This window comes from Acomys minous (genome assembly GCF_964271855.1).
Source record: "Acomys minous genome assembly, chromosome: 10".
In the NCBI taxonomy this organism is placed as follows: domain Eukaryota; kingdom Metazoa; phylum Chordata; class Mammalia; order Rodentia; family Muridae; genus Acomys; species Acomys minous.
Window position 1 is genome coordinate 107,025,326 of NC_140491.1, and position 15,640 is coordinate 107,040,965.

At 47.0% G+C, this 15,640-nt stretch overlaps 1 protein-coding gene across 9 annotated transcripts in view; it reads left to right on the forward strand.

Annotated features, from left to right (window-relative positions):
* Positions 1 to 15,640, forward strand: part of RAPGEF4 (Rap guanine nucleotide exchange factor 4) — a 291,519-nt gene that overhangs the window by 264,400 nt on the left and 11,479 nt on the right. For all 9 annotated transcript variants that reach the window (XM_084799441.1, XM_084799442.1, XM_084799444.1 and 6 more), the window contains 7 exons: positions 15 to 112; positions 4,512 to 4,637; positions 5,042 to 5,220; positions 8,207 to 8,297; positions 11,918 to 11,968; positions 12,739 to 12,826; positions 13,451 to 13,515. In XM_084799441.1, the coding sequence (XP_084655567.1) occupies positions 15 to 112; positions 4,512 to 4,637; positions 5,042 to 5,220; positions 8,207 to 8,297; positions 11,918 to 11,968; positions 12,739 to 12,826; positions 13,451 to 13,515 (698 nt within the window). The remainder of the gene's footprint in view (positions 1 to 14; positions 113 to 4,511; positions 4,638 to 5,041; positions 5,221 to 8,206; positions 8,298 to 11,917; positions 11,969 to 12,738; positions 12,827 to 13,450; positions 13,516 to 15,640) is intronic.

A 15,640-nucleotide genomic window follows, 5' to 3' on the forward strand; every position in this document is an offset into this window, starting at 1 on the left:
TTTTATGTTCACAGAAAAGGTGGTGCTCAAACCTAATGATGTTTCAGTATTTACGACGCTCACCATTAACGGACGCCTGTTTGCCTGCCCGCGAGAGCAATTCGACTCACTGGTAGGTGTGAACGGCCTCCTCGGAGCAGTGTGTGCAATCAGAAAACCTTGTCTGCAGCTTAATTTCACAGCCACACTGAGGCTGGCCTCTAACATTTCTTGACTGCTCTCAGGCTTGTTCTACAGTGGTCTAATGGGAAAGCCTTTGGCGCTCACTGGAGATGCTCCAGGTTTTAGACCATTTTCTGTGGAAATTAGCCAAGCCATGCTGCTGGGGGGGGGGCAGGGGGAGGACGGTTCAGCTTTCAGGGTCTTGGGTCTTTAAGCTCCGTATTAATGTTCAACCTCGGTCGAGAAGGGCTCTTCCCTGATCATGCTCTCTGGACCACCATAGAGGTACCAAGGGTCAGAACACTTGTCCCCAAGAGACACATTCATTTCTGTCTGTTCTATAAAAATAAAGTGTGGAATGGACTACCTACTAAAAGATCTTAGAAGCCACAGGACCAAGTTTTAGTTCCACAAATCTAATTCTTTTCTGTCTGTGGACACAGGGGCTTCCTTTGGTGGGGAGGGAGGGAGGGAGAGAGAGAGAGGGAGAAAGTGAATTGTGTGGGTGAGAGGTAAATTGGGGAGAGTTCTGTTTCCTTAGTGAGGTGTAGACAGATCTTTTTTTTTAATTTTTATTTTATTAATTTATTATTACATCTCAATGGTTATCCCATCCCTTGTATCCTCCCATTCCTCCCCCCCCCCATTTTCCCCTTACTCCCCTCCCCTATGGCTGTGACTGAGGGGGACTTCCTCCCCCTAGACAGATCTTGGTAGAACTTTAGGCGAGAGCTGGGCTAGAGCATTGTAAGCAGAGTTCTTGGTAGCGTGTGAGGCCCTGGGATCCTGCCCAGCACTGCAGCACCGTGAGGTGCTCTCAGATCTCGATTGCCAGTGTTTTCTGCTTCTGGGAAGGCCGTGGGTTTCTGTTTCTTTTGTTTCATTTTTTTAATATGGTCTTGTTTTGTGGCCCATGCTGGCCCTTAGATCCCAATCTTTTCTCCTTAGTATCCCATGTGCAGAGATTACAGCAGCTGTGCTCCACCAGACCCCGTGGGACACCATTTGATGCCACCTTGCTTCCTCTTAAGGAATTGCTTCACGAATGTGGCATAGTTTCCCCAACCAAGCCCTGAGCACCCTAGCTGCCAGCACAGGAAGATTAGGTGCAAGTCACAAGCCTTTTTGCATATTCTTTGATTCCTTAATCACCTGCCTTCCTTGCTTTCTGAATAAACATCTCTCAACACTGAGCAATTTAAAATAAATAACCAGGAAACCACAAAGACGGAAGAAGAAACATGACTCCCTCTGACCTCCACATGGAAAATGTGCCCTTCCTCTTCCCCCATATATGTATATGCACACACTTATAATTTTTTAAAACTGCTTAGAGTCCAGCCACCCTCTTCTGGACACTAAAGCCTTAAACAGCGGGTGCTGCCCATGTTCCGTGGAAGGCGCTGGGTGAAGTGTTGGCCACACAGTGTGCTAGGGACTCTCTTGCCAGCTGGTTCTTGGCTGCCGTGTTGAGCCAGGGGGTGGAGAGCCAGGCACGTGGACTGTCTCCAGCTCCCTGGGGGCAGGCACTAACTTTTTGAGCTTCTGTTTATTGCACACAGCCCTGTGGCCTTCCAAGCTCTGGGCTCTGGCTTATCTTCCATTTTAAGGCCTGAGTGGTTCGAAGGAATTTGCTTGGCAGCAAGGACCCAGGACACGAGCCGCTCAGCTTGGGCGTGCTGTGTACCTCCCGGCACTCAGAGGGCACAGACCTTACCGGAAGGAAGCTCCTTCTCAGACGCGCTAAAGCATCCCTGTGAAGACCCTCTTTCTAGAAAAGAGTGGTCCAGCAGGTGCCTACAGCACAGAACGTTGACAGATCTATCAGCACACACTTACCAAGTGTCCGCTAGCATGACATGTGCCCCACAGCGTCTGTCCTTACGGCAGTGACAGCCGAATTAGGAAGAGAGTAACCCAAGCGGTCTAGGAGAAAATGAAATTTGGTGTTAAATTGTGTTGGCTAAAACTAGTTGGGTGCCAGCGCGGATCCCACTGTAGAAGGGCTTGTGGTGGGGAGCTTTACTCTTCTTGACATTTCATTTGAGTGTAAATGTTAGTACAAAGCCAATTACAACAAAGCTGCAGTGTACTGTAATTTGGCTCTGCTTTCATCCATCCACTCACTGGTTCCTAAGACTTTTATTTAGTATCTGTCACCTCATTCCACGGTCTGTGGACGTTTCTGGCTGCGGGATAGTCTCGAAGACAAACCCCTCACACTCCATATTTCTCAAGGAGCTTGTGATGACCGGTGTGTCATCAGAGAGAACCCTATATAACAGAAGTGGGGTGGTGTAGCTCAAACAAAGAAGGGTAACAGCTGAGGAGGGAAGGGAGACGTGGAGAGCAGGTCTGTCCAAAGACCTGGAATTTCAAAGCTTCACGTACTGTTCTACTGAAGACCTGCCTGGGCTGAAGCCATTCTCAGCTGGCTCCATAAGCTGCCTGCCCATCAGTACCAGGTCTCTTTGGAATCCTTGCTTGCTGCCTTGTTCTCTGTGCTCTGCCCATTGGACCCACATCCAGCTCTTAACCTGACTGCTGCACTAACCACACATCCCTGTGCACGTGTAGCAGTGCAGCCCCCTTTGGAAAGTGACCCAACTTGAGAGAGGGGCAACCTCCCTGTGCCGAAGACTGGGTTTACATGCTGCACTTAAATTGTTCCCATTTAATTCTCTTAACGAGCCTCGGTATTAGTGCCCCAAGTTGCCAACATGGGTTGTATAACCCTGATTTACTGGAGCTAGAGACAGACCATCAAAAGAGTAAGGGACCATTCCAAGTCTGTTACTATAGTGGAGTTTATGTTCAGTCTGCTGTTTTCTGAAGCCAGCACTAAAATGACCTATTATCTGTCCTGTGGCAGAACCCCATCTCCTAACCTCGTACTCAGGCACTCCTTAAAAGCTGTTATTTGGTCCCTCTCTGCAATCTGTTCCTGCAAAGAAACTCTCCTGGCAGCTTTCACACTTTCAGGCCACCCTTGCTTTCCATCCTGAGCGTGAACCATCCTGAGAAAGGCCTTCCTCACCCTCCGGCTCACTGCTTCTTCTTGTCCTCCATCACATACTGACTCCAAATTCGCAGTGTGTTTCAAAAGGCCCACTGGGGGCCCAGTAGTGGAGTCTGTTGATGCTCTGTCTCCAGGTGTCCATGTGAAGACCAGCAAGAGGCTGTATCCACAGCAGCACAGCACCTGTTGCTCAAGGTTAACGCTGCCGCACTATAAACTTGGCTGCTCATCTCACAGACTGAACTTTTCAATGCAGGGACCACCTATACCCTGAGCATGTCCTTTCTTTGGTGCCTAGAGCACAGAGGGCATTTATTGAATACAGTGGTAATGAAGATGTTGATGAAACCTGTGTAATATTAATATTTCTAACATGAACCTTTTCTCTTATTAATGCTGGGGCTGGAACACTCAACCTTGTATGTGCAAGGACAGTGCCCACCCAGAGTGACAGCTCTGACCCTGTGACATGAATATTGAATCTCCAAACACTGTTAGCATCATGTTGGCAAATATTATTTTCATCATCGTGTGTGTGTGTGTGTGTCCATTCTTGGTCTTAGAGATAAGTAAGACTCCTTTGTCTGTCACTCATCTTACAAAGTAAAAACACTTTATAGCATTTCTTAGACTACAAAAGGAGATAAGTAAACCAAATGAAAATTTCTGACCAAAAGTTTTGGTCAAAGTAGCAAACTCGGGTCTTGCCCTAAACATGGGAATAACATTCTCAGCTCAGGGGGTTGATGACTTAGAAATCCTGTGTAGACTCAGCTCACAGCACTCTCTACCACTTCGCTACTTTCGGTGATGTGTGAAGACGTGGGTGTGGCAACTTGACCTCCATCACCACCGGCAGTTAAGTAGTACTGTGGGTAGAAATTCAAACTCCCATGCTAATATTTGGCTTTATAACAGTTTCCATGGAAACATGAGAGGGAGGCCTCTGAGAGCATTGTCCATCTTTACCATGGAAAAGGAAGCATCTCCAGGTTACCCCAAGGCCGCCCCCCCCATCCCATGCCCGCACAGGAGAAATGTCCCAGGTCCTCCTTTGCTGAGTCTTATTTGCCATAACTTGCAGTTAAAATGATGGTGGCGATGACAGTGGTGATGATTGATGACAATGTGATAATGGTTAGTAAAGACAAAGATGACCTTGAAGCAAATACCACGGACAACAAAGGCACTTTTAACCTCAAACCCAACATTTCAAAATATGCCTGAAATAATCCCCAAATCCCATCCCGTCGCAAACTCCTGAAAGCATTTGGCTCTAAGCCTTTGCCCCTTTTGTGGCTCTGATCCAGTTTTTCACAATTTTTCCCAGACTCCCTTGCCAGAACAGGAAGGCCCAACCACTGGGACAGTGGGAACTTTTGAACTGATGAGCTCCAAAGACTTGGCATACCAGATGACAACGTATGATTGGGAACTCTTCAACTGTGTGCACGAGGTAAAGTGCCCGGCAAGCAGCATACATGAGTGCCATAGGATTCTGCTTGGAGCCTGCTGGCCTCACTCAAGTCACATTTCTTTGTGCTGCCATATGGGAGCCACATGATGGGTTTGGTGCATGTTGAGCTTATAAAATCCTTAAGCATGAAAGAAAAAAAAAACTCTGTGATGCTTTGCTATGTCTTCCAGCGTTTATTAAACCAATAACACCTAGTTTATATTTTTATATTCCGCAAGCTCCATGAAGGGCCTTCAAATGCATATGACAAGTCGCATCCAGGTTAGCGACTGGATTCACATCTGCGGCTTGACAGGACACTGTCTTGACAAACAGAGGAGCCAGCCTGGCGTTTTGATTTAAAAGCCAGCAAATAAGTGAAATTGTTTTCCTCTCTGTTCTAGCTGGAGCTAATCTACCACACATTTGGAAGGCATAATTTTAAAAAGACCACAGCAAACTTGGATTTGTTCCTGAGGAGATTTAATGAGATTCAATTTTGGGTTGTCACTGAGATCTGCCTTTGTCCCCAGCTCAGCAAGCGCGTTCAGCTTTTGAAAAAATTTATCAAGATAGCAGCTCAGTAAGTATCTTTACCTTTGAATGAGAAAACTTCTTCTCTGAGCTGTGTTCTCCTGGCACACACCTTAAACAGAGAAGCAGAGTGTCAGAGCCTCCAGCAGCTGAATTCTTGGAAGGGAAGAGTGTCTCCAGCTTTTTAACAGTTAACATCAGTATATAGAGTAACATCTTGTAGTGCTGATGCTGGAGTCAAGAGGGGAGTGGGGCTTGCTCTGAACTTTTCGTATGCTTTCCCCTCTTCTGTTTGAAGAGTGCTTTAAGTAAACAAAAGTTTCTTTTAGACACTTATAAGGCTGAAGCCAGGGTCCCGCATGACACGTTCTCACCAGTAGAGGGCAGTAGAGCACGCTGGAACAACAGCTCAGCCAACTCAGCCAGAATAAAATCAGTACAAATGCATAAAGGCCAGCTACCCTGGCACTAGGAAATCGTCTCCATGCACATCAGAGAAAGCAAACATCTTATAAATATTCTATTTAAAAGCACTTCTTGGGAAACAATTTATTTACTGCGGAGGCCAGTTAGGTTTCTCCCTGACATGAATTTAATCTTCTCCTGCTATTTAGATATGCTTGACAACCTCCTGTTTACTTCCATGTTTTTGGTATCACCACAGTGCTAAAAATAAAAAAGCTAAATGCGGCCTGTGCTGTGAGACTCCTTCCCTTTCTAAACGCAGAGCCCGAGCTCAGGTTGGGAGAACAAGTGACCCCCCCAACCCCCCGCCCCAGCCCGGCAACTTTCTAGAGCCAAACAGCTCAGATCCCACGCGGAGTCTTGATTTCCAGAGCTAAACAAAGAAAGGAGAGCCGCCTGGTGTGTTACAGAAGCCGGCTTGCCAAATGCCTTGAGTTGTTTTGCCAAAAATACGAGGGTACAATAGAATACCCTGTCCTTTGAATTCACGTGCTGCTTGCTCTTTCTTTGGAAAAGCTGGCTACCTGAAGAAAGGTTCAGTCAAGTGTGGCCACCCTGCGCTGCCCCCCCCACCCCCCACCCCATCAGCGTGAATGACCTCTGTGCAGTGAGCAAATGCCTTCACCTGTTTGGGATGAGTGGATTATGGAAAGTACGGCAGGGTGTGTTTTCCCATCACAGGGATCATGTTCTCTCTTCACCTTAGCCTGCTAGTGCCGAGTGCAGCAAGGAGGGAAGTAGGGACCTGCCTGCTACTTTATGGAGGTAACACAGACAATCCTCTCAAAGCAGCCAGGCATTTTGTTTTAATGTGTCTGCCTGCCTTTGTAATTTACCCCTCTTCCTCCTGGCTCCCGCTGACTATACAGGTGGACGTTGGCTTCCCCACAGGCCGGCTGATAATTTAACCATGTCCAGCCCTGTGCTGAGCCTTCTGTCTCACAATGAACCTGTTAACCCGGCCCAGCTATTAAAGACTGTAGACTTCTGTAACCTTAAGTCTACAAGGACAAAACAGAAACCTTCAGGCCAATGGCTCTCAACATGTGGGTCGTGACCCTTTTGAGGGTCCTGCTTCCGATATTTTGCATATCAGGTATTTACACTAAGATTCATAATAGCAGAAAAATTACACTTGTGAAGTAGCAACAAAATAATTTCATGTATTAAAGGGTTGCAGCATTAGCAAGGTGGAGAACCCCTGATATAGGCAATAGCATCTGTTTTGTTTGCTGTCTTTAGAGAGCGGCAGCATTCTCTGTAGGCTCTTGGCCATGTCTGGAACTTAGCGAACTTGAGAGCCACAAGTGGCATAGGTGTTTTTATCCTGTGTTCACAGGAGGAGAAACTGAGGCAGATGGTCATCTCCTGACCTGCCCTGAGTGATAAGCAAAGTGGGTGAAAACAGGCCTGTAGCTCTACATTTATTCTCTCCCAGTCACTTACACAAGGCAAAGGCCAGCACATGTATATGATGACGCCAGCCCTTGACCTGGGAGCCACTACCCCAGCAATGGAGCATCCTCGCTTGTTTTTCACATGTGTGATCCTCTAACATGCCTTGTCCCACTTCTACAGATGTGAGGAAGTGCTCATTGTGACTTCTGGAGTTGAATATGAGCAGCCGGAACAGCCATTTGATGAGTCTTCTACAAAAAAAAAAAAAAAAAAGTCTACCCTAACATGATTTACTTATGACGCCAGCTACCTTAGATAACCATACTGATGGGTGGTGAAGGATTTGTGGTTATTATGAAATAATGCTTTCTGTCTTTAGGGGCCTGGTATGAAGACCCTCAGGTGTGTGGTGGTGGTTGCTTGTCATCACATATATCAAGTACCTGGGATGACATTTTAATAAGAATGTCTAGCCTTGATCCATATGCTTCATCCCCAATATAGATTCATAAATACTCATAGTGGCATAAACACAGAGTCAAAACTATGAGCCTCACCAATGTCCGTAAACATAAAGTAATGTTATTTGGTTGTTGATGTGATAAGTCATTTCCTGACGTTAAAGTCCAGGAGAGCAAGTGCCCGTCCCACAGGGACCACACCTTGTAAGCTGAGTGTCACTGACACAGCATACAGGGGCCAGGGTGGCGGAGGCAGTTGTGACATCCTTAACTCCTTCCTACCTGTCACATCAGAGCCTCCACTTCCGGCTCTCAAATTCTCCAACATTCTCCCTCCCTTTTCCAATCCCACAGGATGTGTCTCCCCACCCGCTTCCAGGTTCACCACAGCTTTCAGCCAATTTGGGATTATAATAACCCCTCTCAGGGGAGGTGAATGTCAATTACTTCTCAAAACCCAAAGCTCGATGGCCAAAACTATCAACTTTCTAAAACTACAATGGGCCGTCGGCCGGGAGAGCAGGGTAGAGCACGGCTACCCAAGCAGAACTCCAACAGTGCGTTAAATCTGTCACCGCCAGTTCATATGAACGAGTCCTGATAAATATTAATGACTCTCAGAAAATAGAACTCCGGTTTTTTGTTTTTTGTTTTTTTTAATCTTGCTCAAAAGTGGGCATTCTTCTTAAACACGTGCCTCTTGTGTTTCAGCTGCAAGGAGTACAAAAATCTAAATTCCTTTTTTGCCATCGTCATGGGACTTAGCAACGTCGCCGTGAGCCGCTTGGCACTAACGTGGGAGGTAAGCTGCTGCCAGGATCCAGCTGTGACTTTTGCCTGAGGAATAAAAACAGAGGCTCACCAGTGAGCTTTTTTATAGAAACAGCGCTCACAATGGGAAAGGTGGGACCCTTGGAGAGAGGTGACCTGTCTCCTTCTTCCAGTTGCCTCAGAGTGAGAGTTTAAAAAGTTGTTGTCCAGGTGCAGGAGGAAGTAGGGGGAGGGGCAGGAAACCTTGGGTTTTTCCCATCTCTCCAACGCAAATAATCCTAAACTCAGGTCGTACAGATAACATGAAGGATTAGCTAGCATTGCTCTGATGGCTGCAAAAGTCACTTTGTTCGCTGGCTCAATTGTCTCTGAAATGTCTGAGTATTGCTTTTGCACTAAGCCCTTACCTGTGATTGAAAGAGGGCAGAAGATCCATTTTATCCATGTAGTCATTTTGCTCCGGGGAGAAACCTCCCGGAGGCCAACTGTGGGGAACAGCAGAGGACTCAGGTCTCCTGGGCACCTGGCGACTCCTCCCTCCGGAGAGGAGCAACAGTTGGCACGCAGTGTAACGTTATGCAGGTGTGCTGTGAATTCCTCTAACAAACAGGATGAGTGATTCACTGACAGCTCAAAAACACCTTCATTTGTCCTTAGCTTAGTGCTCAGAATATGCTTACCCCCTTTCCATGTGGCAGGAGGAAACACTAAACTCTGATAGGAAATACTCAGAAAAATAGACCCCTGATAAATATACGCAGCATGTGTAAGAGGGACTGCGGACCAGAGGGGGCAAGGAATATGAGACCCACTTGGCCGTGGTGCTTAATTGCAGCCATTTGTGTCCGCGTTCCCCTTGAAGTTATTTTCCTACCCATTTCCCTCTTGAAACTATTTTCTTCCCTTGAGTCTCCTAAATATTTCCATTGTTTATAGGGCAGGCCCTTGCATGTCCTTCTGTCTTGAGTTTCTCTGAAAATTCCAGGCAGATGCAGCACGCAGCAGTTCATCCTCTGAATATAGGCATGAGGGAACTGGTGAGGCCTGCGAGCCACGCAGCTGTATCGTCTTCCAGCCAGCGGGAGAAGAGAGTGCGTGCGCCAATAATAAGCCATGAAGCCATTGTGCCCGGCCCCTGTCTCTCTGCCCGAGATACCTGGACTCTCTAGAGACTTAGAGTTCCCCTTTGGTAGTCTGCACTCCCCAATCTGCTTATGGCTCCTGGTCTCCCACACAGAGTCCACATGAGTTGGTTGCGGGTGGGGGTGGGGAAAGTTCTATTGGTTTTTTTTTTGAGGGCCCATGGAAGCCAGCTGGAGGGTCTATGTCACAGCAGTCGTGCAGTGAGATGGAGCACTGGGTCCTTTGGGATGTCTTGGAGGTCCCTAGGGAGGGCACAGCCAGATCATTGGCCAGTTTGTTGTCAGCAAAAGGAGACAGCTAATTGGCCAGTCCTTTACCTTTCCAGGTCTAAGAGCCCCATGAGCCTATGAGCATCTATTTCTGTCACTGTGTGTCTCTGACAGAATAGATTAGCCTTTTGTAATTAAACCTCCATTCCTCTTTTAAGATGAAGTGTGATTATGTAACTCTGTAAGGAGAGCTTTCACTCCTGAGCCTCTTCGATTTAGGTGAAAGGCTCACAGCTTCCGTGAGCACCAACGTAGCCACATGAGCAGCGTAAGGGATGCTGTGTGATCTCTGGGGACTATAGAGCCACTGTTAGACAGTCAGTGAGCCAAGGAGGAAATATAGGAGCCTGTGGTATGGAGAAGGGCTCGAGGCAGGAGAGCAACCCCCATCTGAGATAAAGTACTGGAGAGTGCTAGCCTTGGCCCTATTGACAGTTGGGAGGACAAGTAGTCCCTGTGGTGGAGGACTGCCTGTGTGTTGTAGTGTGCCAAGCTGCCTTCTCTGGCCACACCCACTGTATTTCGATAATACTTCCTATTGCTTCCTCCCGCTCCCACAGTTATGACAACAAAAATGCCTGCTGACATTCCTAGCCATCCCCTGGATTGGCTAATGGCCCCTACCAAGACATTTCTTCTGAAACAGTGTACAGGTAGGGACCAGTCTTGAGAGCCACAAAAAAAGGTTTATAACCACGTTGCCTATTGCTTCTGTCTGAGAATCTGGCTAAGTTAAGAGAGAGCCAGGATGACAGAAGTAGTCTAACCTACATAGGTGTGCTCAATATGTGGTCCTGAGTATGTAGCCCTGGTGGGCCTTGAACACACTATGGAGACCAGACCGGCCTAGAACTCACAAAGATCCCTTGTCCCTGCCTCCAGGGTGCCTGGTTTAAAGGTGTGCGTTGCCATGTCCGAGTCCAGAAAGGTATAATTTTTAAAATGGATTATATTTACAACTCGGTGTGATGATGCTCCACGTGACCCTTGGTACCCATGGCAGCTTTCAGCCTTGAATGCGTCTTCTGAGAGATACTATGAGGTTTTCCACATCCTTGAAAATGGGTACTCGGGGATGTGGAGGATGTGCAAGGCACTGGCTTCCAAAAACAAAATGGGAGTCCGGCAGGTGCTTTAGTAGGAACAGGACAGTGGGAGCCACACCCCGGAGAACAGGTAGGAGTGTTCCGGAGGACGGCAGAAGGCTGGCTGGTGGGGCAGTTGTAGAAGGGGACCTCACTGGGCAGAGCAGGGCTGCCCAGAACCTCTAGGTTGTGGCTCTGCTGATGCTCTCCCCGCCTCATGATGGGAAACATGTCGCTCTGCACCACCTGGCTTTGTCAGCAGAAAAGTTCAGCTTTGTGAAAGCAGCTCTCAGCAAAATGAGGAGCTGAAAAGGGATCCGCTACTGATCTCCTGGCCTCTCCCAGCAGGTGCACAGAGTGGTGCTGACAGGAACCAATCCATAGCTGTGAGAAGCAGTGCCTGGGTAGAACTCTCATATTTTCCATTAGAGCCAGGCAGAGAAACCATGCAGAAGCATTCGCTTGGGAAAGCAGCTCCAAGCATAGGAGGGAAGTGACAGAAAAGCAAGTAGGGAATAAAACCAAAGGAGCCAAGGATGGCCAGCTGTGGCACAGGGACACACAGGCCCTGAGAATAACTCCTTCTATCTGTAATACACAGGTTTTAACTATTCAGAGGAAAATGGGTCTCTCTGTACCTCAGCACTGTTAGGCACTGAGGAAATAGCAGTTAAAAAAAAAAAAAGGAAGGCTCTTTTCTTGTGGGGCTTTCTCTATAAAGGAGGAGGAGGAGAAGGGCTGCATCATCCCTAAGGCTTTTTAATGCTAACATTCTCCAGACTAAATGTCTAATTGGGGGGAATTAAAGCATTAATAGAAACAAGGACTTGGAGGGTCCTGGCCAGTTACAGTTTCAGGAATGCAGGCAGTCCTGCTTATGAATCGTCCAGTCGGGAATATATCATAAAAGCAGTAAGGCCAACTTATTCACAGCTTCTTGGAGTTCAGCTACATTGGGAGTTTTCAAAGGCAAGCTCCCTGTATTCCAGGGACCATTCTCAAGTGACAGGACGCATGATCATTCACCCTGGCTCAGAGGTGGGTGTTTGATTAGGAGCCAGAAGAGGTGCGCTTCCCTTAGAAAGAGTGGCACGCAATCTAGGTCTAGATGGAGAATCTGACAGATGTGTGTGTCATTTTCGTTTTATTAACAGAAACTGCCAAGCAAGTTTAAGAAGTTCTATGCAGAGTTTGAGAGCTTAATGGTAAGTGACAGTGGCTTCTTTATTCTGTTCACTGTCCGCATTAATCCAATTTCTGATTAGCTGAAGTTCTCGCTGTGGAAATTTTATCCGTCCTTGTGTGACTTTAAGAAGTTTATGATCCCTTTTAGTGCTGCTAAAACAAGCATGTCTTACTAATGAATAGCTCCCTGAGGAACTAACTTAAAGAGGACTTATGTCCCACATAAGGTCAATTTGTGTAACTTAGAAAAGCAGTGTAATAGGGTCCCTACCTAGCTCAGCTCAGGTGACTATGGGTTGGAAGCTAAGATTCTTGGCTTGCCAAAATTATGTCTCCCCGTTGTCTGGGAGGTGCTACCAGACAGGAAAGTGGTGAATAGGTGTTGCTAGGAGGCACGGGATGGTTCAGAGGGCAAGTTAGGACTGGCTCTGCCAGGCAGAGGACGGGCCAAGAAGCCCAACCTTTGGGAGGCAGGTGGGGACCTCAGGGAGTGAGGGAATCTGTTGAGCTTTGTTTTACACAGTTCATTTCTGCATCCAGAGGGATGCCTTCCTTGGCTTCTGTAGGTACTTCCAAACCAGGGTGGAAGCAAACAGCACAGTACTGTCTCACCCGTATGCAGTTGTTCTAAAACAAATCAAACCAGATTAAGTCTTCCTTTCTTCTGTAGCTACAACTCATCCCTGAATCCATGACTGTGAGATGACAGGGCTATGTGTGCTAAGAGGTTTAAAAGGGGGTGTGGCATGTATCACTCATCACTGACCAGAAACACTTTGTTTCTTTCAAGGATCCTTCCAGAAACCACAGAGCCTACAGGCTTACAGCGGCTAAACTGGAACCTCCCCTTATCCCTTTTATGCCCTTGCTTATTAAAGGTAATCTGATGGCACACCCAGGCCTGGAGGGAGGGAGCGATTGAGGGGTGAAGATGAACACCCCCCTGAGAAGGCTCTCTGGCAAGAAGACTTTCTCTTTCCTCCGTCTTTGACTCCCACTCTTGGACCTCAGTCTCCTAAAAGGGTTGGAAGGTGGGAAGGGGGTGCTATAAAAAGCCCATGGGCCAGGCGTGGTGGCGCACGCCTTTAATCCCAGCAGTTGGGAGGCAGAGGCAGGTGGATTGCTGTGAGTTCAAGGCCAGCCTGGTCTACAGAGAGAGTCCAGGACAGCCAAGGCTACACAGAGAAACCGTGTCTCGAAAAACAAAAAGAAAGAAAGAAAGAAAGAAAGAAAGAAAGAAAGAAAGAAAGAAAGAAAAGCCCATGGTTTTGAAGCCTTGAGAGCGGACGGGAGCTGAAGCGAAAAGGGTTTAGTTAGAGATTTTACTAACCTCAGGTAAAGTGATTTGGAAAGTTAAACACCTAACATAAAAGAAACCATTATCAGCTTTTTCAACTGCAGTGTTATGCAAATCCACCCGCATATGCTAATGGTGCTATTGTACTTTCTTAGTATGACATATTTCGGTTAGTGACTGGAATGTGGCTTTTATTTCTTTACAGATATGACATTTACTCACGAGGGGAACAAGACGTTCATTGACAATCTAGTAAACTTTGAAAAAATGGTACGTGCAGTATTATAACCTTAACCACAATGGGTTTTTTTTTTCAAATAAAATTTGCATTCGTACTAATAAGGCAAATAACTTCTGTGTATGCTGCCGTGTTACAAAGGTAGCTATACAGAATGGAGTTTTGAAACATTTGGTTCAAATTGGCTCTCTCTTTTGCTGTCAGTTCCCTTTTGTGGAGTTGAATGGTATTTGTGCCGTGGCTCACAGCAGCAGTTAGCTTTCTATGCTGTGTGCTGCTGTCCCTCCACTGCCTGTTGTTTAAAACGCATGAATGTTCGAGAGTGACTTCTGTGTTTCTTGTTGTTTTGTAAGGTCTGTGCAGCTAGACTGCCCCAGGATGCCTTTGAAATATTTATCTGCCAGGGCTGACTTGAGTGCATGTAGGTAAAAGGCAACAGTACAACCAATCTTTATTATAGGGTATTAATCTAAGTGTGTATTGCTTGGTCTCATAAAGTTCACTCAAGTTCAGAGGGGGACTTGGAGACTCGCAGATCTCCACAATGAGGATGACAGCAATAACAACAATGAAATGTCCAGGCAACAAATGTGAAACTGGCACTTTCATATTCAGCACTTTCTAGCCTCCCCGCCCCCCTTCCCCCGCCTTGACCCTGCTCCCACCCAGAGAAGAGAGAGTCTGGCAAAGGTACTTTGTAGTTTGTTTTATTCTCTTCCATGAAGCAATATTGCAGGCCCTGGCAAAGCCTTTCCTTAGCTGCACAGCCCATGTCAGTGGAATGGCCACACTGTCTCCGAATCCCTGGGCTGCATATAGCCTGGAGAGATGGAGGGATGGGGCTTCACTACCCAAGGGGTAAGCATTTGCCCAAGATTATGTGGTTCCAGATTTGGAACTCAGGAGACGTTTAGGATCAATACCCAGTTCCATCCCTTCCCCCTACCCCCAAAGACAGGGTTTCTCTGTGTAGCCTTGGCTGTCCTGGACTCACTTTGTAGACCAGGCTGGCCTCGAACTCACAGAGATCCACCTGCCTCTGCCTCCCGAGTGCTGGGATTAAAGGCGTGCGCCACCATGCCTGGCTTCCCAGTTCCATCCCTTTGCTCCTTGTCCTCCATGTGCGTCTGTTTCCTCAACAGAAAATGGGACTCATGCCTGCTTCATCCACTTCTAGATGGATGGATGGTCCATGGCGCACGAGGCTTCCAGTAAGCCAGAAAGGGCTGCAGTTTTAGAAGTCTAATTGTTTCTTGGAATCAAGATAGTGTGTATGCCTGCAGAAGACTTAGAAACACCCCACTGTATATGGGCTATGGCTCAGCCCTGTTCACTGTGAGCTTGCGGTTAGAAGCACAGCTTTGGCTCCTGAGTTCACTGTTTTAAACTTCTGAGGAAACAGTATATAAGCACACACTCACCAAAGATACTGCACCAGTCAGTAAATGGTTTCCAGGTGCTTTCTCTCCATATACCAAAGGTTGAACCTGACTGTCTCTGCTATGGGATCAGTTTGGTGATTTTTTTTTTTTAATGAAAATAAAAAATTCTTTGCCTACTTGTTAACATAGAGTTAAACATTCCCCAGCATTGGAAGGAAGGAAGGAAGGAAGGAAGGAAGGAAGGAAAGAAAGAAAGAAAGAAAGAAAGAAAAATACTTGTTTTTCCAAAGTATAAGATCTAGCAAATAGGTATTGTGCCTTCTGCAGAGCATACTAACACTGCAGGGCAGCTAAGCCAACCACTGAGCTGTGAAACTTGGGATTCCCAGAAGAGTTGACTGACCTCAGAATTTGAGACTGCTAATGTGCACTATATGGTCCAGAGCAAGCAGGAATGGCAGCCATCCTGGTGGGGGGTGGGGCGACAACTGAGGACAGAGAGTTGTCCCTAGGTTTCTAGAGTCATGTCCCCTCCACAGCCTGCAGAGGGGAAGTCAAGATGCTCCTCATGTCTGTACCTCAGGTACCACAGCAATGGACCCCTCCCTGCTAGGCAGTCAGCAAGGAAGCCCTAACTGGTCTGCTCTCTGTGTAGCCATGTTTGTTTAATGGTCACTAAATAGTCAAGCCAGCCCTGCAGCTACAATACACAAAGCCCAAACTAATGATGAGCTGAGCATCATTCTGACAACTTAAAAAATGGTAAGTTTACTTC